Source organism: Lycorma delicatula, chromosome 1, assembly GCF_047948215.1.
Source record: "Lycorma delicatula isolate Av1 chromosome 1, ASM4794821v1, whole genome shotgun sequence".
Classification (NCBI taxonomy): domain Eukaryota; kingdom Metazoa; phylum Arthropoda; class Insecta; order Hemiptera; family Fulgoridae; genus Lycorma; species Lycorma delicatula.
Genome location: NC_134455.1, coordinates 160,979,378 through 161,005,363, shown reverse-complemented (window position 1 = coordinate 161,005,363; position 25,986 = coordinate 160,979,378). Strand labels below are relative to the sequence as shown.

The following is a 25,986-nucleotide window of genomic DNA, read 5'->3' as shown; positions in this document are numbered from 1 at the left end:
CTCAGTATTGTTTCTCCCATTTCATCCTCCTCAACTTCCTCTTCTCCTCTATAACACCATTTTCTAATTCATTTCCTCCGTATAACTCTTCAATATATTCCACCCATCTATAGACTTTACCTTTCGTATTATATATTGGTGTACCATCTTTGTTTCACACATTATTAGATTTCAATTTATGTACCCCAAAATTTTCCTTAACTTTCCTGTATGCTCCGTCTATTTTACCAATGTTCATTTTTCTTTCCACTTCTGAACACTTTTCTTTAATCCACTCCTCTTTCACCAGTTTGCACTTCCTGTTTATAGCATTTCTTAATTGCCGATAGTTCCTTTTACTTTCTTCATCACTAGCATTCTTATATTTTCTACGTTCATCCATCAGCTGCAATATATCGTCTGAAACCCAAGGTTTTCTACCAGTTCTCTTTATTCTGCCTAAGTTTGCTTCTGCTGATTTAAGAATTTCCTTTTTAACATTCTCCCATTCTTCTTCTACCTTTTCTACCTTATCTTTTTTTCTCAGTCCTCTTGCGATGTCCTCCTCAAAAATCTTCTTTACCTCCTCTTCCTCAAGCTTTTCTAAATTCCACCGATTCATCTGACACCTTTTCTTCAGGTTTTTAAACCCCAATCTACATTTCATTATCACCAAATTATGGTCGCTATCAATGTCTGCTCCAGGGTAAGTTTTGCAGTCAACGAGTTGATTTCTAAATCTTTGCTTAACCATGATATAATCTATCTGATACCTTGCAGTATCGCCTGGCTTTTTCCAAGTGTATATTCTTCTATTATGATTTTTAAATTGAGTGTTGGCAATTACTAAATTATAGTTCGTGCAAAACTCTATAAGTCGGTCCCCTCTTTCATTCCTTTTGCCCAGCCCGTATTCACCCACTATATTTCCTTCCTTGCCTTTTCCAATGCTTGCATTCCAATCTCCAACTATTATTAAATTTTCATCTACTTTTACGTGTTTAATTGCTTCATCAATCTCTTCGTATACACACTCTACCTCATCATCATCATGGGCGCTTGTAGGCATATAAACGTTAACAATCGTTGTCGGTTTAGGTTTTGATTTTATCCTTATTACAATGATTCTATCGCTATGCGTTTTGAAATACTCCACTCTCCTCCCTATCTTCTTGTTCATCACGAAACCTACTCCTGCCTGCCCATTATTTGACGCTGAGTTAATTACTCTAAAATCACCTGACCAAAAGTCGCCTTCCTCTTCCCACCGAACCTCACTAATTCCTACTATATCCACTTCACCCTATCCATTTCCCTTTTTAAATTTTCTAGCCTACCAATCTTTTTTAAGCTTCTAACATTCTACGCTCCGACTCGTAGAATGTTATTTTTTAATTTTCTGGTGACCCCTTCCTTAGTAGTCCCCACCCAGAGATCCGAACGGGGGACTATTTTACCTCCGGAATATTTTACCAAGGAAGGCGCCTCCATTATTGCTATGTGAAAATGCAGAGAGCCACATTTTCTTGGAAAAAAAACAGCTGTAGTTTTCCATTGCTTTCAGCTGCGCAGTACTCAGAGGACTGAGTGATGTTGATACGGCCGTTTAAGTCATTGTGACTTACGCCCCTAACAACTACTGAAAGAGCTGCTGCCCTCTTTCAGGAATCATTCCTTAGTCTGGCTGTCAACAGATACCTCTCCGATATGGTTGCACCTTCGGTCCAGCTACTCTGTATCTCTGAGCACTCAAGCCCCCTCACCAACGGCAAGGTCTCATGATTCATAGAGGAGGAATTAATGATTATTTACCAATTTTAGATTTGATCAAATTTCTTAAATTTCTGTTCTTTAGTCTTACATTGTTTCATTTCAGATTTTAATTTTAAAAAATACATTTCGTCTTATTTTGAATGAGTAATTTTCTTTAAAGTTATATGAGTGTGTTTTAGGTATAATTTATATGTAAAATAAGTTATGTGAATACTTTTATTTAATCTTTAGAATCTTTGTTTCAGTTGGTTCAGATTACTGATGGTTTTTTTTTTTTTAGTCTATGAATATCTAATTTTCTGTATTCATATGTACATGTAGATACACAAACACATACCTCTTTACATTTACACTATATAATTATAAATACAGTAGTGTAGCGATACTTTTAGGTAGGTAATTATGTGATGTATTATTTTTTAATGATTTTTATTTTTTTTAAATTGAGCATTCTTTCAATCTTTTGTTTTTAATGATGTATTAATTTGTTTATATTCTTAACCTTTCCAATGAACTAATTAATGTCTTTGTTTTTTCACAGGTGAATGTTGGACTCAGGGACAAAATAACTATATTTATTCTGGTAAGCAATTTAACAATATGTAAATTGATAATTTTATTCTATAATTCACTTAAGGTCATTCTTTATAAGCCAATATGTTCAGAAGTATAATGTTTGATTGGATTTTTATTTTTTATTATTTATAAATTATTTTTAGGAAAGCTTTTTTGGGTTATTATTTTAATTTTAATTTTACTTGCTTTAAGAAAAATTCTCCAGAATTGAGAATGCTAATAAATCAGTTATTGTTTATATTAGAGTCAGTTATTGGTTTTTGTTGTTGAGTTTAACTTCAAATTATTTTTTTTATTATTAAAAATGTTAAGCAACTCGCTTTCAAATTAATGTAACTGTTTTCCCAAAGGCTTTTTGAAGTTAATTATCAGTGCTTATAATAATTTATCAATAGTGAGGCAGATGCTGATAATTAGGTTTGAAAGGTCTTTGGAAAAATTCTTCTATGAAATGAACTTTTCTTAATGTTTGTCATTTACAAAACCTTGTTAACATTTACAAAACCTTTTAAAAATGTCTGTAGCATCTATAAGGTACTATTTCTTTTCTTAATCTCTTTTGAAGTTGATGCCATGTTATCTTGGCCTTCATGAATTGCTCAGTTATACAAATTGTGTTGATTTTATTTATTTATTTGTTAAATTGTGGGACTATCGTTAGTTATTGCTTCAGAGGATGAGATGAATGGTTTGTAGCATGTGTGAAAATGCATACATGTTGATTTTCCCAAATAGATTTATCTATTTGGATTTACATTATGTTGTAAAAGAAAAAAAGCATGATTAGTGATGTGAAGCTATCCACAGAAACCAGTAGAGAAAAAAGATGTGAAATAAATTAAGTGTAATTAAAATTTAAAATTTTTTCATGAATTCAACTTCAGATCTGTTCAATTATAGATCTTAAAATTTTGAAAATTTTTTAATGAAGAATAGTTGCTTACTCATATTTCTCCGAAGTGAAAAAATTTCTAATTGAAAAGAAAAATAAATAAATACAAAAATGTTGAGTTCTGAAGGAGCTTATATGTTTTACAGGTATCTGTTTATCATAAATATTTAGTAACAGGGAAAACATATAAATTGCTGCAATACCAGTTTTGATTAGGATTATCCACTATTATCAATATTGTTCTGAAACTTGCCAAATAGTCTGGAATCATTTATCCCTGATTTGTATTACAACAGCAAATGAAAAAAATGTGTATAAAATTTTAAGGTACAAATGGAATTGAACAACATTGACATTCCCACTTGTTTGTGGCAATAAATGGCAAGCACAAACACAATGTCCTGAAAGAAGAATATGCAGTATGTAGAATTCTGATTTTACATTCTACAATTAAAAAAGGTTAAGTTTGACCGTCACTGCAACTGGTAGAAGACAGAGAAGTAGAAGACAGAGAGTTTGTTGATGTTGGAAATTTCAGAAGAAATAGTGATAGAATTTTTTTCTAGAATTCTAACTTTGAAAAAATATTTATTAATTACAATTTGGATTTTCCACTGCAGCAGGAACTTCTTTTATTTTCATGGCAGATGAAACTTATTCACTAATTAATTTAATGAAGCCTTATTCAAGAGTAAATATGATTAACCAAAAAATATGTTTAACTATAAATTTTATTATGAGCAAGATGAAGAATTCAATGCTTTTTTGGCTTGCTTACTAAAAAATGTGCAGTCTTAAAGAACAAAATAATAGGCTTGCTGGAGATAACATAAAACCTTTTACAATAACAGCTTGCATTCTGTATAACATGATTTGAGGAAGAGAAGGGACCATGCAAGACGTACACTCAGATTTAGAAAAGTTGCAGTTAGAAGAGCACATAAATGGTCAAGCAGTATTTTGACCCCTGCCTCAATTTTAAATTTTCATCTTTAGCACATGAGATTTTTTAATTCAGAGAAAGGAACAGTTTCATGGCAACAAAAATATGTAATCTAAATATGCAAAAAAATATGTAGAAGGTGTATTTACTTGGTGACATCATTCCACAATTTTATTGATTATTCCTTTGCTGTGCTATTAAATTTGAAATTGTATAAAGGTGACCATTGTTCAGTTAGAACCAATCCATTTATACAACATACAGTTTGAAACTTATTTATCCCTGATTTGTATTATAACAGCAAATGAAAAAATGTGTATAAAATTTTAAAGTACAAATGGAATTGAACTTTATACATTTTTTTACTACTGTTTTTTACTTTAGTACACTATAGCTAGGTAGAAAATAAATCCAGGACTTTAGATTGCAAGGTAAGCATTCTATAATGGTGTATAAAAAAGAATATCAGCATTTTAATTTGTTTTATAAATTAAATCTCATATCATGTCTCTTGAATGAGATGTTCATTGTCGATTTAAGACTAGAATCAAAAAGCAAAAAGGACAGATTTAGTTGCGTGCATGGCTGTAGATTGACTCCCTATTTTTCTATCTTGACATCACCGTTAGCAAGCATGGTGATTCCTGAACAGAAATCTTTCTGACCTTTGCAGTTTCATAAATGTGAATCTGTAGTTACAGTTCAGCGTTCTTTCCATAGAAAGTTTAATTGTGATTCTCCAAGTGACAATAACATTCATTGATGACATAATCAGTTTGAATGATCAGATGTATGTGTAAAGGGAAGAGTATGAGGGTATCTAAAGAAAATGTTGAACATGTCAGGGGGTCTTTCCTGTGTAGTCCTAAAATTTCTGTTTGAAATTAAATATTTTCAGTCCAATATTTCGATAGTAAGTTTATGGGCCATTCTTTTTTACTGAAGCAAGCATAACAGGAGTAGCTTATTTAAATATGCTGTGTACATGGCACTTTCCTCAGTTGCAAGATTGAGCAGAAAAGTTTTATTTTCTCTCTTAACAAGGTCTCTTGTCTTGCTTACAGTTTTAACCATTGCAAAATAAATACTAAAATTCAAAAAAGTAGTAGACTAAATTTAATGATAATTGAAAGTTTAGTAAATAAACAAAGCAAAATAAAGTATTAATATCCATACTGAATATATGTAATAATAATAATAAAAAAAATGTATTTATTAGCATTAATAAAAGAAAATAACAATATTAATATACAAAAAGAGCTGTATTAGATACTTGCATCCCATATGACTATTGAGTCAATGGCAGTTTAAAAAATCCTTAGTTCACATTTTTTTCACATAACAATGTTAACTCTGTTAATACTCTATGTACGAGTATAATAATACAAGTTTTGGGAAAACCATTATTATTATTAATTTTTGTAACCTTCATCTACTACAATTTATTTTTTGTCATTAGTTTTTTTATTACCTGGCCTTATAATTACTCTTCTGAAGTATACTAGAAATTATTGTAGAAATGTAAAAAATGGTTGAGCAACCACTTATTTTAAAATCAGTAGAGTTGATATAAAATAACCTAGATATAAATAGAAATTTCAGAATTTTTAGCATATTAAATATCTGTCTGTGTGATTCATATCTAAGGGCCTCTTCCAAAAATCTCACTGCATGTTTTTGCATGAAAATTGATATGGGCTTTCTGTAGGAGTCTCAAGATATAAAATATTTCAGATATGTTTACATGTAGGCATAATAAATATTTCATATGATGAGAATCTTATAGTTTTATTAGTCTGCCTCAAAGAGGTACAATATGATTTGGTTCTATTGTATTTCAAAAACATCATATCATGTGTTTTGAAAATTAATATACTAATCTAAAAATACATTCAATTACTCCTTCAGTGTCTCTCTTTGTGCAAGTACACTGGATAATTCTTACATAGAATAAAATACTAACTTACTTCTTGCTCTTTCAGTTTCTTGCATTTTTCCCATTAATCAATCTTTTGTCTTTCTGTTATGGTGCAGAAATTTTTTGAGGGATTTTATCATAAGGCATATATATTGTGAAGTATACTGTTTTTCTTAGTCCTTGGGTGTCATTAAACTAACTTATACTCAGTGAATCTTTGTGCTATAGTTAGTATTTTCTCATAATTTTATAGTACAGTCGAAATTAACCATAGTATGAAAATATACAATATACTATCATACGCAATATATTATCACTGATTCAATCTACTGAGAGAATAAAAAATCTATTAAAATAAAACAACATTATGTACTATGATTAAAAATATTTAAGACATATAAATTTCCTCTGGCCATGCTTTATGAATTTCTCTAACTGCTATTGAACAGGTGTTAATTTAAAGCAAATTCACCAATTTTATTAAAGAAGGGTTTTAATGCACTCTTGACAGAAATATATAGATTTTTTTTTACATAATAATCCTTTAAACTAAATTTATAGCTCTGTATTTGTTAGTGACAGTAGTAGAGCTATTCCATCACATTTCCAGAAAAAGCTGTTGCTTCCAGTTATTTTATTTTTTCCAGTTATTTTTTTTGGGAAGATGCATGCATAGGAGTGGTCAGATTTTAATTGTATTATGTTTTCTTGTGTATTGAGATGTGTTAGGATATGTTTTTTTCTTTGTGCACATATTTGAAGAGTAGTTAGGCCTTCATCAGCAATACTTTATCTGCAATTTTTTTTTCTGTTTGCAATTAGTGACTATACTACTGTGGACTGCTTTCTTGATTTCTCTGTATCTTTCAAACTGCATTCTATTTGTTGAATATAAAACTGAGCTGTCAAAGCCATCTACCAGGAAGCCACCGATTTAATTGAGTATTAGCTGCATCATCACATAAACAGTCAAGCCAGAACTAGCTGCATTTCTTATCCTTACCAACTGTTCAGATTTAGTCAGCAGTTTGTAAAGTACTAGGGTGTTACATTTATTATGTAAGTGTAATTGTATGTGATAGTTTAGGGCTACTGTTGTTTAATATTTATATCTTTACTTGGATTATTCAGCTTGGGTTCTATAGTGTTACAGAAAATCTGTCATAATTATTGATAAATGATGCTAGCCACTAATTCACTGATGCACTAGCAGTAAACAAAAATAAAAAAAATCTGTTCTGTCATTGCAAAGAACCATTTCTTTCCATTAGTATATGAAGCAATAATTTTTTGGATTGTAGTATATGTTCAGCGATTGTATGTCTAGTTAGTTGGCAGATAGTTTCATCAATCTCAAGCCAGTATTTCATGAAACAGTCTAATTAATTTTGCCCTAACAATAAAAAACAACCAATGGTGACATAGGATTCGTAGGAACTCATGATAAAGTAACCAAGCCATTTAGTGGAAATGAAACTATGACCAAAAGCATCATCACTTTTCAACTACAACTGATTTTGTTAATAGTTGAATGATCAATGATGATACTGACATCCTGTCTGTTAATTACCACCTTATCTGTTGGGTGAATGAACCAATTACACAAGTTACAAGATGTAGTTACTAATAATTATGAAAATATTAGGTAAAATTTATAACTATCGTATTCAATTTAATTACATTAGTCAACACAATTTTTTCAGAACAAATACATTAATGAATGTTTTATAAAGTATGTTTTATGTTGAAACAAAGAATGTAATAAAAAAATTCTCTATCATATCTCATTTTTGAGTTATCTTAGTTTAAAGATCTCTATTACGTCATTTTTCAATGCATAATAGAAACAATCTGTTGTCTTGTGCATTTTGTTATAAGCATGTCTGATATGATTAATAGTGTGACCTGTTGCAGAATAAATAAAATCTGCATCAAATATATGGCATCATCCCAACCAAAATTTAACTAATGAGTCATCCTAGAATTTCTCTCTTTAAAAACACTGAATCTCTCAGTGCAGCTAAAGCAGGTAGTGGTGTAAAACTTTGTGCGGTAGTACGCATTAAACTGTGCAAGTTGAGTTAGTTATTGTCTTTTAGTTTTTACAGTTAACCAATTTCAGTTTACTTTCGAAAATTAATTGTTAAAATTCTGTTTCTACTTAATTGTACTAGGTAAAGGAAGTATTGTGATTGCAAAAAATTTTGGTTTTCAGATTTCAACGAAAATATCCTTTTTGACCATCCCTGAATCCATATTGACTAGTTTCAGCATGATACGTATGTATGTCTGTACATATGTGTCTTGCACAACTCAAAAACTATTAGCTGTACTATATTGAAATTTTGGATTTAAGACTGTTGTAACATCTAGCTGTGCACCCTTCCTTTTCATTGCAATCGACTGAACAAAAAGTGTCAAAAAAAGCCCAAATCCAAAGAAAATTGGATTTTGGACTTTTTCTTAACTGCAGTAATAAGCCTTCATTGAAAGCTTTTCAACAATATATCATAAGTGGTACTTATTTTCATTGATTCCAGAGTTATAGCCAAATAAAATTTTAATTAATGAAATATTTGGATCTTGTAAGGGGAAGACACATCAGTTTGAATTAGACTTCATCTGACTTTTTTAACTTTTTTTTTTAATTTAAATATATTGATTTATTAATAATTTAACCCGCGGTTGTAAAAAATTTTTACGATGATTATTCAATAACAATAAAAAAAAATATGAAAAAAATCAGAAGTATTAGTGAAATAAAATTTTATGTACTTTTAAAAATGTGTATATGTAATTTAATAGGCATTATTACATATGTGTATATGTAACATGTAACAGATTTGGTGAAACATCTGATTATTTAATATTAATTGCAAGTTATAATTTAGAATTGTATTATTTTTGGATTTTCTAGTTTAATTTCTGTTTTATTTTATATAATTATTATGGAATTTCTATTTAATTTTATCTACAGTAAAGTTAACTACAGAGTGACTAAAAAATAGACCCTCACAAGAACAACATATACACTGAGGCATACATTCCTGATCTTATCTTTTAGTTCATTACTACTTTGATATTGTCGAACAATATTCTCCCTAATTCAGAGTTGATCATAATTTCATTTATTTGTTTTTTGTTGCCAATCATTTAATCGCTCTTTGTTTTGAAATAATTCTTCTGAACTTAATTTTTTTCAAATTTTCTCCATCTTTATATTCATTATCCTTTCTTAATCTTTTTATTCTTTCCTTGGTTGTAATGTTTTCTTCCTCTTTATAATTATTATCTCTTAATCTTTTAGAATTGGAGAATCGTACCTCACTTTCAAATGAAATAAGTTTAAATGAAGTGCAGCAAAAAATGTGTATATGTAATTTAATAGGTGTACAAGGAAGTCATGTGGTGTCCACATCAGATTTTTTCGTTTACATCAGTTTATATTTAATTAATGAGCCGGCAAACCCGTTCATGTAAGAATTCTTCAAATGTTTTTTTGTTATGTCTGCTGAGTTCAGTACAAATAGTCAACATAGGCCAATTTAAAAATTTATGTAAAGTGCTTATGAGCTTTATTTCAGTTGTCCACTGGGAGTTCAAGATAAACAAAGATGCTGTGTATATCATGTATTATCTGTTATGTTAAGCTCACACAGTGGTTACTAGGGAAAAAACAGCATTTGCCTCTTGCTGTACCTATCATTTGACATAAACCAATAAATTATTTTAACGACTGTTACCTCAAACAAATGTCAGTGGTTTTTCTTCAAAAAATAAAAGTATTATTGTATATCGAAATGTTCCATCAGCTGTGAGACCGGTTGCTCATGGAGACTATTTATCTATTCCAATAGCCCCAGCTTCCTGGCCGGAGATTGGCAGATTCTAAAGAGGATTGTTCTGAAAATACTTCAGTGGCACAGGTTTCAAGAGATGATAATTTCATAACAGAAAAATCAAATAGTGAACCACATCTCATTTCACAAATGAACTTAACGATTTGGTTCTCCAGTTGAATTTATCAAAACAAGCATTTTAAAAACAGAAATAAAGACTTGATAAAATATTTCACTATGAAAGATCTGCTCTGTTCCTTTTGTGATATAGAAGGTTTAATGTCTGATCTGGTTATTGCTTATTACACTGATGATTGGCAGTTATTCATTGATTTGTCAAAAACAGGCTTAAAAGCAGTGCTACTGCATAATTCAATCAAGAATCCTTCTATACCAGTAGTGCATACTGCTGGAATGATATAGGCATATGAAAATATGTCAATTTTTAAAGCAATCAGTTACAATGCTCACTTATGATGTATCTGTGGCCACCCCAGAGTTATTGATCTTCTTCTCATCTCCGTAGTGACTACATAATACAACTGTTTCTTATGTTAATGCAGCTGTTTCTTAAATCACACAAGTGAAATTTAAGTAGTTGAAGAGTGGCCAAAAAGAGACACTTTCATTCCTGTATAAAAAAATATTAAATATGTTCCTTTAGTAAATCCTCAGTGAGTTATTTTACAATCTTTACATATAAAATTGGGGATTATGAAAAATTTTGTTAAAGCCTGAATAAAGAAGAAGGATTTAAATATTTGAGAAAGTGTTTCCTAAATTAAGTGACTCATGCCAGCCTCCGTGGCACAAGTGGTAGCATCTTGGGCTTTCATTCTGAGGTCCCAGGTTCAAATTCTGGTCAGGCATGGCATTTTCAAACACACTATAAATCATTCATCTCATCCTCTGAAGCAATACCTAATGGTGGTCCCAGAGGTTTAAAAAAAAAGTGAAGCCAAAGTAAAAGCAGGGATATTTGGCTACCTCGGATTAGAAAATTATCAATGATGAAAATTTTGACATAAAGTTGAATAATGCAGAGCTAGTGGCATGGAAGTCATTTAAGGATGTCACGGTTTTCTTGGAAATAACAAAGCAGAAAAGAGTAATGTTTTAATACAAAATATTTTATTGTACTATAAAAATTTAGGCTGCTGGATGTCATTAAAAATTAATTTTTCCATTTTTGTCTTGACTTTTCCTAAATTTCTGGTCTGTGCGTAATGAGCAAGGCGAATGCTTCTACCTGGATGTTTTCCAAATGGAGCTGCATTACCAAAGTAGATGGGACAGAGTGATGACTACTGTTGGTTTCTATCAAGAGAAGACTCTATTATACTCCAAAGAAAAGAAGTAATTTATTACTTCACCAACTCCAGTTATCAAAACGTTTACGTATGTTTTATCTGTTATAGTTATATTTTACAAGGTTTTTTTTTTATTTAATAAGCCAAAATAAAGTATGAGAATTGAAAATATATGTAACAAATTACAAAACTTATAATACCTATGAATTTGGCCACTTTCAAAATGTCATATTATCTAGCAATCCCTGAAGGATGTATAACAAAAATGTAATGTGTAATGGAAAAAAATTGACTTCATTTTCAGCTTCAGCGCACAAAAAAGAATAAAATTTTGTTTATAGGTGTTTCTGTTCTGAAAACTTTTTTCCAGTTTGTTGACCAAGGTTAAAATATTCTTTAAAATAGTTTTTAAATACTTAGTAGCTTACATGTTACTGTTGTATTAATATATTATTTTAATTAATTTAAATTGCTTTGAAATCATTAGTAACAGAAATTTTCATTTATCATAGCCTGGAAATTTCCTGTTGTGTCTATATGTATCTCTTTCCTCTATCTATGAACCTACTTTCCCAATGACCATTTAGGCTGTATTGCAAAATTTATTTTTCTGTATTGCCTTGGTAAAATGTTAAAGAGTAAGGAGTTCCCATTTTGTTGGTATAGTACCTTTCATTATTGTTGCATGTAGAAAGCTCCATGTAGCAGCTGATATTGATTTGATTGTAGGAGAGATTAAACAAATCTTTGAGTTGATACACAAATTATATTTATGCCAAATTATAAATTGTCAATCTTAATGTTTAGTGTACTAAAGTAAATCACATTTTTAAATGAATGCCATTACTTATTTTTCAATTAATAGTTAATTTTTTTAAGTGTGTACTGATGTGTGATGTGAAATTTTTTACCTTTGATATATATGTACAGTTCATTCAGTATTTTGTTTTTTTATAATTTGCATATTTTATAATTTGAGTGAATGAAAATGTGATCCTTTTTTGTGCATGTTAAATACCAAGGTTGTTGTCAATGTTGGTGGATTTATGATTTTTACCTATGAAGTGGTTTACAAATGTTGACTAATTGTTATAGAAGCTTTTAAGTTTTCATTAAATCTTTGTTTAAAATTGGATCCTGTTTTATCAATGTAGAACATTGTGCAATTGGAAGAGTACAGTTACATATTCAATGGCACAGTGTTTATTTGATATTGTATTCTACATATAATGGTTTGTTTTTGTTCTGTTTAGTGTTCTGAAGGCCAGTCTTTGCCAAGATTTTTTAAAATTTGTGTGCACTTTTCTGAGTCGTTATTTATGTAAGTGTGAAATAATTTTTTCTTTTAAATTTGTTTTCATTTATTTTTTTTAAAACATGTCAGTTTTTGCAGCCATTCTCAGTGACTTAAGTTCCTGTGAGCTGAGTTATTGTTGGTACTTTGATTTGAATCAGGCAGTCATATATTCAGTGTGATTGACAAGTGTTGGATTCAAATTTTGTCAGGCTATTGTTATCCTGCGTTAATGTATAATTCATAATGTTGGAGTGTGTTCATTTTTTGTGTTTTTGAATTCTCATTAACACATTTCAACACAGCATAAATTAAAGAAAAAACTTTGTCACACTAACTAAAAAATAAGGACTCAGAGAAAGTAACACACAGATTCAAAAAATATTTGCACAGCATGGTCTTTAGAACCACTAAACAGACAAAAACAAAACATTAAACATAAAACACAATATCAAACAATTGCAGTACTGTTGGAATATATCAACTGTAAAGCTTCATAATATTCTACACTGATCAAACCAGATCCAATTTCAAGTAAAGATTTAATGAATGCTTAAAAGTCTTGATAATAACAGTCAACATTTGCAAAACCATTTCATTAACAAAAATTAAAAATACACCAACATTGACAACAGCCTAAGATATTTTACACACAAAAAAGGACTGCATCTTATAATATGAAATAAAGAAGTGCACAACAATATTAGACTAAATAAACTGACAAAATTCAAATCCATTATACTTTTTGACATTATTTTAAAAAATATACCTAGGTAACTCAAAAAATCTCCCATAATAACCGGCAGGTTAACATAATTTAATGAAAATTTCCCACATTTCTGAAATTAAATACTTATATTTGTGTTGTCTACATCTATTGAGATTAAAAAAATTCTATTTCTTAGAAGGAAAAATTTATATATTTATTGTAAAATCAAGTTGAAAATAATTAAAATAATCAATTAAAGGTATTATTTCAGGTGCTGAAGAGTTTTTGGTGCTGGTGTCGAGTAGTTAATTGGAAATCACAATTCGGCACGCAGGTGTGGTGGGGCTGTGGGGCTGTGCCCCCTTGCCCCGCCAGAAACCCCTGACCAGGGGTCATACAACGATACCAGTTGTCCCATCATCACAAGCAAAAAGGGTTCTTCATAAATCCAACATGATACGACAGTCCAGTTTTACCAAACTGGGTTACATGATCAATACAGCTGTTAACAAAAGATCTGGTAAGCTTTACTTTTTACTAACTTATCTGTTTATTAACAATTGGAATGAGATTATTCATAATTTACCTTAGGTAATTTATTTTAATCATAATGTAGTTTAAATTTTTTACTAGACAATTCCTGGAGGAGTGTATTGCATGTTTGTCATTACTCTCCAAAATGCTTGTGTTTATTACCGAATTGAAGTAGATACAAAAAATCTATATTCCAATTATGCTAATAATACTGGGTATATGATTTAAGAAACAAATGAGCTTTAAAAACAGATTCTGTTTTTTCAGTCCTAAAAATCAATTTTTTTTAAATTATAAAATTTATGAATAAAAATGTTTTACAACTTAATTTCAAAAAGAAATTTAGAAGATAAAGTGTATGTAATATAATTCAAAATTGTATATATATAGTACATAAAGATTTGTAAAATATTCTTTCAGATAACATATGGTCGTTTTCTTTTTCTTTTAATTTATTTTTTTGTAAATATAATTAATTAATCCTTCTAATAATTTGTTGTTTTTTGGCTCTTTTAATTCCTTTTGAGGTTCAATAAGCATTATTTAATAATTAAGTTTTCTTTTAATCCTCACTACATCCAATCACTCCTCATTCTCTGGAATTCAGTGTATTGTGCAATATAAAAATGAGCTTAAACTTATGTTTAAGTTATGAAGTATCATTATAAGCACTTGTTAGTGAAATTCATCTCACCCTAAAACAATTTTATATTTCTTACTTCACAATTTATTGCTCAGATCACTCAGTTACATTAAGTAAGCAGTATTAATATGCAATAATCTGTCTTATTACTTGATTCCATCTAATAATTTGCATAACTACATGAAGCATTTAAATTTCTAAGTTTTTATAATTTTCTTTTAATGCTGCAGTGTAGTTATTACCTACATAGATTTTTATTTTTGATTGTATATTTTCTTCTTCTTTCAATCTATTTGTTTAAAGTTTGTATTTGAAGAGGAGGTGACTTTTAGTGCTAAGGTTCAACCTAATTGATGTAGATCGATTATCCTACAGCCAAAACTTACACTTCAGTGCTGAGCTTCAGAATACATCTATTGGCTGAATCTCTATCAAACAACCTGATTGCTTAATTTTTTATCATTTTATGTAAAATTAATGTGTTTACTGATAAAGTATTCTTCACTGAGTTATCGTCTGGTTATTCTACTATTTTATTAATGCTTACATTTCACCAGTAGTATTTTCTATTTACTATTCTCTCTCAGATGCAATCCAGTCAAATGGGATCTATTACCTACAAATTTGAATACCTACAATAATGAAAAATTAAATTTGAGTGTTCGATTGAAAGCGCCTATAAAATGATGTTTTAAAATTTCTCTTCTAAAACAAGCAACCTGGTAGGCTGATGGACCAAAACTATATAACCAACTATAAAGCAAGCAGTCCGGTAAGCTGGTGGACCAAAACTTAAACATCATATAATACTGCTTGTTACCCCAATTAAACAGGGTGACTGGGCTAAAGGAATCCAAAAGTAACAGCTTATATTAAGAGAACCAGTTAATATAACTTAATATTTAAAAAAAAAAAAACAAATAAATACAGCAACTCACCAAGTTTTGATGAAGGCTAGCCAAGTTCAGTATGCGCACCTTTTGTAGGTCTGTAGACGTCTAGATGATAATTTAACTCTTTCCAAGTGTTTAGGAGCATCTGTGGCATTATTAGACCAGCAGCTTCAACAACGCTCTGTTTTAAATTGTCCAAACCTCAAATTTTCTTTGGTACACACAACTTTTAATAAATCTCCAAACAAATAACTCCAAAGGAGTGATATCTGGAGATCTAAGTGGCCATGCAGTTGGACCTCCTCATCCGATCGAACATTCAGGGAAAATATTGTTTAAGAACATGATAACACCTTAATGAAGTGTGGTGGAGCACCTTCTTGTTAGAAACTGAAGCATGTAGGAATCTGAGGAACAGCAAGATTCTCAAGCATGTGGAGAAATGTGTGTCCTGTCACTGCAACTCCATGAAAAAAACAGACTGATGATGCCATTTTTGTGCACTCCTAACCAGACATTGACTTTTTTGTGTTCCTTTCATTTTCGATTACTGGGGGAGTTTTCAGTATTCCAAATTCGATAATTATGTCAAAATGTAACAAAATAATTAGGATTGTTTTCAACATGGTGCATTACATCTGCAGCAAACTGATATCATAGGTGGTGATCATTTGATTTAATGGGATAAACGAATTATAATTATTTGTACACTCGCAAATGGAACCGCTAATGAACAACATCATGAACAGTGGAACGAGGAATTTACAGTTTGTAATTAGCCTGTCTAATTGACTTTGCAGGACTGGCAGTGAATGCATCATATACACGATCCACAGTCTCGTTACTAACTGAAACTTTTGGGCAATTTCCAGTTTGTGAAACCACTTTTGGGCTCTTTTAAATTTATACCCCATTGATGAATAAACTTGGTTGTAAGAGGATAGATATTCCATTCAATTTGTGCACACCATTGAACACATGTAATTAATTCAAACTCTGCTAACCAAAGCACCCACTGTACCTTCTGTTGTTGGGTCCACATCTCAACTGACTACTACTGATTACAACTGCATTGTGAGTCGTCTTGCCTGGGCATGCGCATTCTGGTGATCTTGAGAGTATACAGAACAAACTTGAAGATATTACTTGTTGATTAGCTTATGTTTAAGAGATTATAATGACTGGTTTTCCAAATATAGGCCAACACTTTTGGATACTTTTAGCCTGGACATGGTGTTCATGCACAGTAGTTAGGGGGACAACCTAATAATTATTTGGATTTCCTATAAATAAATACTACATTTATAAAATATTAAATGATATATTAAAAATTTTATAAGACAATTCATAGAATATTCATTTGAAAATTAAAGCTCATTAAAAACTTTGAGAAAAAAAAATTGTTTTCTAAAACACCATTCTTTATCTACTTCTTCTTGTTACTGGTTTGATATTTGGGTAGTTTGTGACTCTGATTAAGCTTCATTCTTTGTCTTCCACTTTTCATTATATTTTTTTTAGATCTTGCCCTGATATATCCAACTACCTCATTGCTTTTATAAGTGAATCATTATTTACCTCTCTTCTCCTCTCCTTATTCCCTGCTCCTGTGTACCTTAAAAGATTAAAAAAGTCATCACACACCTTCCTAAATGGACATCATCAGGTTGCCATATCTCATTACAGTAATTTTTTTCAAAATCTCTAGAACATAGTATTAATCACAACATGAACCTAATTCTTATCATCCAGTAAGACTATATTTAAAACTATGAAAAATACTGGTTCTTCCCAGAATCTTGTAGGGTTTTCGCAATTCCCTAGAAAGGCAGCCTTACATGAAAGATGTGTTTGAAAATGTTAGTAAGCCTTTTTTAATCTTTGGATTGGTTTATTATTTAAAGTTCTTGTATTATTATTTTTTTTTCACTGCTTAATATTTCTCACTTTTATTTGTAGCACTTATTCTGACCATTTTCCACTGTAACAAGAATCTGTTCAATTTGTATGACATGTACTTCAGATATACTTCTCTGACCCATGACAACTATGGCCTCTTACACAAAGGACAGTATAATTATTTTATGTTCTTTGGACAGTATGACCAAAGAACATAAAAAAAAACATTACCTTATATTTGTGAATCTTAATTCGCAAACTGAATATCACAATTAACTAACAAATCTGCCCAAAGGTTTTTTTTTTTTTATTTTATGATGTTAATATTGTTTGCTGTTTACCTAAATACATACCCCCTTGTATTAAACTGACAAAGATAAGTATCTTAGTCTTTATATTGATCGTAAGTAATTGATTAACTGACTTGAAATCAACATATTACCACAGTATATAAAATTCTAGACATTAAAATTAATATTAATGGCTTAAACGTTAAGTATAAGTGGCTCTATTCTTTGATTTCCAGTTCCTTTACTTGATCTATAGAACTTCATATAACTCTTTCTTAAAATCCATTGATTATATGGTAGCTCAGTTTATTGCTTTAAACCATTGTTATGTACAAAATGGAGCTTTTTCATTTGAGACTATCACAGCAAGTAACCAATGTACCTTCTATGAAACAAATGCAGCTTACTTTATTCTTAAATCTTATTCTGCCTTATTCTGTCCTAAATTATTTTTCTCAAACACTTAATAAATTTGTTAGCATTAGCATATGTTTTGGTAAGCATTGTAAATATCTTCTTGTATGTATTCAGTGGGTAGTTTCAACAGATTGTTCTGTAGTTGCACATATCAGATATTCTGATATGTACAACAGTCACGTTTTGGACTTGCCTGTATGTTCTGTAGTTTGGACTTCTCCATACTCAAAGTAACTATTCTCTGAAGTGATTAGTCCTCATGTAGCTAGACTAGATTTAACATGGACCATATCTGTCCTGATACATTTAAGAGTCTTCAATATTTTCCAGTTAGGATGTTGTTTTTTAGCTGTTTTTTTCTTTGAAGGTAATTCAACAGTGGTTCAACTTAAGAAATTAATGGAAACTGTCATAGGAAACTTTTGTAGGATTTAAGTCTGTTCAGGGTTATTGTAAAAGTAAACATTATTTGTAGAGTAATTATTTCAACCTCTTCAAAATATTTACTGTATTTATTCATTTAGATTGGAATGTGAGACCAGCTGCTGTGCAACTTTCTCAAGGGGCCTGGTCTTCATATTGCCTGATATTAGTCTTCATGTTAGCTGATTTTAACACAGTTGATCTGAACAGATTTATTACAGAATCAAGCATCTTACCTATTGTAAAACATGTGTGTGGTTCTGGTAATGATAGGATTTGCATTTAATTTGTTTCCAAACAACTTTTTAAAGATATTGTTTCTGTAACAGGTGTCTGCCTTGTTTTCTGTCTGGAATTTATGTAGAATAAATCTGCCTTATATAATGGTTTATTTAGTGTTCCAGTAGATCTCATTTCTGTTATATCTGTAGTTTTGGGTTGGCTTTTCTTGTTTGTTGATCGAAAACAAATTAAGCTTTTTTTTGTTTTGAGTTTCTTGTAGAATCTGGAGCTACTTGAAAGGGTATGACATAGCTTCTTCATTGCTAGAAATAACTTTTCTAGTAGAATTAATGCCAAAAAATAGAAGGCTAGAGATAGAATAGAATAGAAATATTAGAATTATTGACTACTAATCTGCTCTTTTTTCCTCCAAACTGAGTCTTCTATTTTCTAATAAAGTTACAATAGGTCTGTTCAGGTACTGAATAGTTCTATGCAGTATCATACAACTGTATTACAACAAATTTAAAATGAATATTCTGTAATTGATTGTTTTTTGGAACAATTAGAATCAACAATTAGATTGATTTTACCTGTTCAAGATCTGCAATAAGTAAGGAGCACACATATCTCTTAAAACTGTACAGCATAAGTCTCTTTTCATGAAGTTTCAAAAATGTGTCATAGCAATGATAGTGTATTCTTGCTGGACAGTTCCATATCCTTTCTGGGTTTAAGCAAGGTTATTATTTTTTCTTTGTTGCCTAAAAAAAACATTGGAGTAATAAAATTACTTATTTCTAGGGTTACAGTTTTTCATATTATTACAAGTAGATGACTAAATCTGAAAATTCCCATTTATTTTTAGTAGAAAGTGCTTAGAAACCATTTACAAAAAAATTTTGTTAAAAATTTTAAACTATAGATGTCCATTCTAACAATAAAAAATAATCATCAGAATATGGAATTAGTGAAATCAAAAAAATTACCACTTAATATAAATAAAGGAAAAATTTGTAATGATGAAATAATAATAATAAACAAACAATACTTGAAAATACATCATCAAAAAGAGTATTTGTACATGTCTATAAAAAAACCTGAACATTATCATTTTTTGTCTGCTTTAGTTAACATTTTTATGTATTTTTTTTTAAATGTTGCTTTTTTTGCTAATTTGCCCAGCCTGTCTACTGATGATGAATTTTAACAAGTGAATTAGCCATCTAGTTCTAAATATTTATATTTATACCTATACTAATAAATGTATAAATAAATCTCTTAGGTTTTTTGTCTGCATTAATCTCAGAATCTACTGAACTTCAATGAAACTTTGCACACTCATAGCAGGTGCTGAGAAGAAGTTTTTCCACTTTGTTTGATGTCAAAAAACACTGGAGTTATCACAAATTTTATTCACTTACCTTCTTAACATGCCCACAAGTTAGTCCGACAGTGCACCACATTAATCGCTCTACCCTTCTGTCACTATCATTATGTTGTTCAATATCTTCAGTGGCAAAGTTGATCGAAAAGGTTTATGGACCCATTAGTCTATAACTTTCCATTTCATTCTAAACAACTCCAGTTAAAATATGTTTTGCAATGATGATCAATAAGTTACAAGGTCAAAGTATACGTACAGCTGGTGTAGATTTACTAGCTCTGCTTTTCTCATGAGCAGTTGTATATGGCATGTTCTTGAGTAAGCGAGCAACAAGTTCTTTATTTGCTTTGATAACAAAAGAACTCAAAATGTAGTTTATAACAAGGCGCTGGTTAAAAATGTATATTAAAACACTATTTGCATTATTGTACAGAAATCAAGATTTTCATCTATTTGTCTATTTACATGAATTGTGTTAGTGCATGATTATAAATATCTCAAAATTATCAAATATTGATTTTACATGTCGAGAACACATGAATGATGAATCTATTACTTTATACTTGGATATTCATAAATCACAAATATTTATATGTACTATTAGTTATTTATAAACTTGATGATTTCTACAACAATTGTAGTTCATGTGCGAAGCTGTGGGTACCTGTTAGTTTAAAATAAATTCTTTTGTAGATGGCTTATGAGCATTTCTGTGTTTAAATTTTTTTCAGTAACCATTAAATGCAGCTCTTTCATTACGTTAAGTAGATTAATGGTGTTTAAATATCGTCTAAAATATTTTTATTTCTTAAGTAAATTCTTTTTAAAATAAAGCTCAGTTGACAGGACATCATTATATGCAACTGGTTTCAACCAAAAAAATTAATTAACAGAGAAAAAATTTATAAGTTATCTGACTGGAAGATATTTTTTTTGTAAAATGTTTTAAATATTATTTTCTGAACAGAAATAATGATAAGTTAGTAAATACAATAAATTAGAAGTTTATGTATAATTGTATCAGAAGGTATTTAATGATTATAAAAGTGTTATATTCATGTTCCTCTTCTACAAATTATAACATAAAAATTATTAACTTTTATTTTACATGATTATCATGAAATAAAGAGAAAACAAAAAAAAATTGTAATACCAAGGCAATATTTATAACTACTCATAAGCTTGAGTGTGTGTTTGTTTTCACAATGTCAGTCTATTTGTTCAAAAGCACATTAATTCTTTGTATTGTTTCCCACACTAATGTTGAAAAATCAATAAAAAGCAGTCCTAAGTTATCAAGTAAAAGTCATGAATACTGTTTCAGTGGTCCACAAATAAATATTTATTTCTGTTTACAACTGTAAGATAGTAGATTTGGATTATTTAGTATAAAATATGTATATTTATAGTATAAAATACATATATTTATATAAAACATTCATGAATAAAACCAAATGTGTATAATTTATTCATAACAAATTGATTGATTATGTAACAGCTCGAAGGCTTCAGTAATATTTATTAAGTGAATGCTTATTTATATTTAACTGAATAATTTATTATCTAATCTTAGTTCATTGTTTATCAATGAAAGTACTTTATAGCAGAACTTCTTTAGCAGTCTGAAACTCTTTTGTATGTAAATGCGTTTAATTTCCTTATATGATATGAAATTAAAGGAAATCAATGCAATAAAGCTAGGTCATAGTATTTATTTAAGTAAAATAAATAATATATTGCTCTGAGTATGTAAAGTTGTATTTTTCCATGGATATAATATGAATTTTTTCATAATAAAAATAATAATTCTACTAAAGTATAACTTAAATGTAAATTATGTGAACATTATATTTTATGCGTAATCATAATTAGTGTATTAATAAAATAATTATAATAAGAATGCTAAGATGCTTGATAAGACAGTAAACTGGATCTTGTTTAATAGTTGGAACCAATGGCGGCTCGTGTGTAGGCATGTGGAACTGCAGCACCCCCTATTTCCACTTAATATTATAGATAGCATTTAATATAATGTGTCCTTTTCTCTTTAACTCTTTCTTTATACTTTTACAATATATAATCCTTAAGCTTAATATCAGTAGCTATTCCCCAGTTTATGAAAAAGATTCAAAAATCTTTGTATGGAACTGTGCGCTTCACGGTTCTGGCAGCATGGTGTTTGGCTATTGTGTGCATGTGCACATAGGAAACTGCACATGAGGCTGTGAAGGAGAGAGAGCACTGTCACTTCCACAGTGCCGACCTTGGTGTGCTGGTAGAAGGTAGATTTTTTTTATTCTGCATGTGTATGAAATGTTCCTTGTTTGTTCCCTTTTGTAGTTAACTTGAAGGAAGGAATATGAAAGTAGTTTAGTTTTTTCAGTAGTGATTAGAAGATGGTAGAAAACAAGGGCTCTTTGATTGCAAAATCTGCCCAAAAACACGCTGGAAGGACAAAAGAGAAGTTAATTAGTAAAAACTAAAATTATGTATTTGTTTCTGTGTACATAGAAATTTAAATTAAGCACCATTGGACTATAGTGTTTTTAAGTGAACATTTTAAGTTATTTTCTAATAATACAAAAAATTGTCTGCATTGACATTTTATTATTTATTTGGTTAAACTGAATATGGTTTTTAAGCACAATATCCTTAAAAACCATGTACCATATTCTTAAATGAGATAAAGTGTAGAATTAGATTGTTATCCTGCTTCCAGCTATTCTATTTGAATCATTTTTTTTCAGTTCTTTTGTTTTATAGAAAACTTTAACCGTGGCCTTGAAAAGGTTCAGAAAAATTTTTTGGAGCAGCACCCCCATTAATTTTAGTTACGAGTCGCCACTGCTTTGAACATTTCAAGGAATAACAGTTAGAAATAAAATGTGAAGGAACAATAAATAATAAAATAAAACAATAATTTCTTTATTCATATAAAAGATAAGAAGGAAATGCTATAATACCAGAGTAGGGACTTAAATTATCAACATTTTTGTATTGTACTTAGTGGTTGTTTTGTCTTCATGTTTGCTTTATTAGTTAAAACAAAAGAGAATATTATTTTCTGACTTTTGACAGGTACATACGAGGGTAAGTCAATTATTATCTGCAATGTAGTTACAAATTTTATTGCAATACAAATAGGAAACTTACATGTACATCATTTTTCAACATAGTCCCTTTACGTTTCAACGCATTTGGTCCATCGTTGCACAAACTTCCTGATGCCCTCATAAAAGAAGGTTTTTGGTTGAGCTGTGAGCCAGGAATGCACCGCTTCTTTCACTGTTTTGTCAGAGGTAAATCGACGGCCCCTTAATGCCTCTTTGTGGACCAAACAAGTGGTAGTCAGAAGGGGCAAGCTTCGGGACTATACGAAGGATGAGCCAGTACTTCAAAGTTGAGTTTCTGGAGCGTTTCAGCAGTGTGGGCAGCAGTATGTGGACGGGCATTGACGGGCAACACAACACCTTTTGACAGCAGTCCTCGGCGATTGCTTCAAATTGCAGGCTTTAGCTTGGCAGTAAGCATCTCACTGTAATGCGCACTGTTTATTGTCATGCCCCTTTCCTCATAATCTTCTAGTACTGGGCCATGTGAGTCCCAAAAAACCGTAAGCATCAGTTTTCCTGCGGATATTTGGGTCTTAAACTTTTTTTTTGCAAGGCAAATTTGGATGTTTCCATTCCATACTCTGCCATCTACTCTCCGGCTCGTAATGATGGAGCTATGTTTCTTCACCAGTGATGATTCTGTTTAAGATGTCCCGTTCGTTACCATAGCGATCTAAATGTTTTTGGCAGATGTCCAAGCGCGTTTGTTTATGCAACTGTGTGAGTTGTTTAGGGACCCATCTTGCACAGGCTTAATGAAACTCAAGTCTGTTGTGGGTGATTTCGTAAGCAGAACCGCGACTAGCGACTAATTTGCAGACAATGTGCCACTTCATTAATAGTTACTCGTCTATCTAAGAAAATCATATCACGTGCACGCTCAATGTTTTCCTCACTTGTGGCAGTAAATGGTTCTCCGGCTCACTTGGGCGACAATTTTTTAATTTTTCAATCCATTCGTAGACACTCTGTTGTGGCAACACACTGTTCCCGTACTGCACCAAAAGTCTTCGATGAATTTCGGCCCCTGATACACTTTCTGACCACAAAAAACGGATCACTGAATGTTGCTCTTCTTTGGTGCAACCAGAAAGCGGAGCAGCCTTGGTTAACGGCAGGACAGCGATAATGAAACTACCCTAGCAGCATCAAACCTGCACAGACATAACAACAATTAAACCATGCATGCGTCGTCTGTGCAACACGTCAATACTACCAACATAAACAAAAATATAACTAAATTGCAGCTAATAATTGACTTACCCTTGTATATTGATGGTGGTTTGGAAAAACTTTAACATAGCATGAGATAGAATTAAAGTTACGATGCATGCCAAATTTTTGATGTCAGATAGTGACAAGAAATAGCCAAAAAATTATTGGTGTAGGCTGGTTAAAACTGAATAAGTCAATGGGGGTTTATTTTTAATAATTGTTTCATTTTTGGTGTTGTGCATCCATTACATTCTAATATATTATGTATTATTATTTTCATTTAACTCATTTGTTTGTTTCCTTTGAATCATTGATATAAATTAATATATAAAATCAGTATGACAGAACTTTTAGAAAGAAAGTATATTTTAATATATTAAAAATATAACTAAATTTTGTTTTGTGATATATTGCATTATGTTTGTAAGTAGTCTTTTATGCTTGTCTAGTTTAAACAAGTAAGTGTTTGTTATGTCTATGTTTGTCAGGGTGTTTATTATTTCTTAACTTAAATGTAGATTGACTAGCTTGCAGTGGGATAAAAATCTAAGAACATCAATTATCACTAAATTTTTAGAAATTAATTTTTTTGTACTTCTTAATGGCCAGTATATTATTTTTAAAATACCTGTGATCAGTTTTCTGTTCAAGAAGAATTCTTTTTCTAAAAAAATTATTTTCTAAAATGAAAAACAGCAGGAGGATCTTTATTTTATAAATTTTTCTTTGGAATTAATTTCAGTGATTCTTTGGTTTGCAGAAGAATAACTCATTCTTTATTTTATTTTCTTCATTATGTAGAGAAAGTTCCTGTGGTTGGTACATTGTAAATTTTCCCAGATAATTAAAGAATGAATTAATTGAAAAATAACATTTTCTAAATGGACAATTTGAAGATATTTTCATATTTTTCTAATCATCATTGTTTTGTATTTGATTGCTATACAAAAAATATATATAACTTGATGCCATCCTGGTATTTTTTCAGGAAAACTAGGTAGTAAACTTAAAATAAAAATATAATACTCGTATATATACCTGATACTATCTAAAGAACCTTTGTTTAGGCTTGATAGGAGACTTTTTACATTAACCTTTTCCATGCATTCATTTTCTTATTTTTATCAAGAATAAAGTTTCTCGTCTTTGTATTTCTTTCAAATGGCATATTTTTAAATCATCGGTGATTTTTGTAGGCCTGTCTTCTTTTTAAGTAAAATTAAAATTAATTGTACTTTAAAAAAAAAAAAATTAAACAGGCTTAAAAAAGCAATTCATAAACTAAAATATATTTATCCATTAAATTTCAATTTTTTTTTAAATCTGCACAAAAATTACAGACTAATAAGTTATATATAGTTGTATTTAATTCAGTGCCTACTTCTCAAAATTGAATTTTAAAGAAAAATTTTAAAATGAAATGGTTTTTATTTTTTAGGTTTTATTGAAGTTTGTTTTATTCTGCTTCAAGTTAAGAAATATTGTCCTCTTTATTATTTTAAACATAATACAATGAGTAGAACAGAGAATTTGTCATACACATCATATCCACTTCCTTTCTCCCACCATTTATCACAAATCCACTGATGATTCCTCTCCGTGCTTAGAAGGATGGTAAACTATGCTTCTTTCTGATGAGTTATTTCTTATTAGTAATTTCTTTTTGATGAGTTATTAATTTAAATTCATTTATTAGTTTTTTCTATTATTTTTATAA

At 30.1% G+C, this 25,986-nt stretch overlaps 1 protein-coding gene across 4 annotated transcripts in view; it reads left to right on the top strand.

The window, feature by feature from the left end:
• tws (protein phosphatase 2 regulatory subunit tws) overlaps nt 1–25,986 on the top strand; it is a 320,410-nt gene that overhangs the window by 217,001 nt on the left and 77,423 nt on the right. The window contains exons 1-3 of one of the 4 annotated variants that reach the window (XM_075366069.1): nt 2,294–2,335; nt 12,484–12,551; nt 13,505–13,753. In XM_075366069.1, coding sequence (XP_075222184.1) covers nt 13,687–13,753 — 67 coding nt within the window. In that variant the 5' untranslated portion in view covers nt 2,294–2,335; nt 12,484–12,551; nt 13,505–13,686. Of the gene's footprint in view, nt 1–2,293; nt 2,336–8,119; nt 8,256–12,483; nt 12,552–13,504; nt 13,754–25,986 lie in introns of those variants that run through there. The other 3 variants (XM_075366083.1, XM_075366074.1, XM_075366090.1) reach the window with 3 other exon arrangements.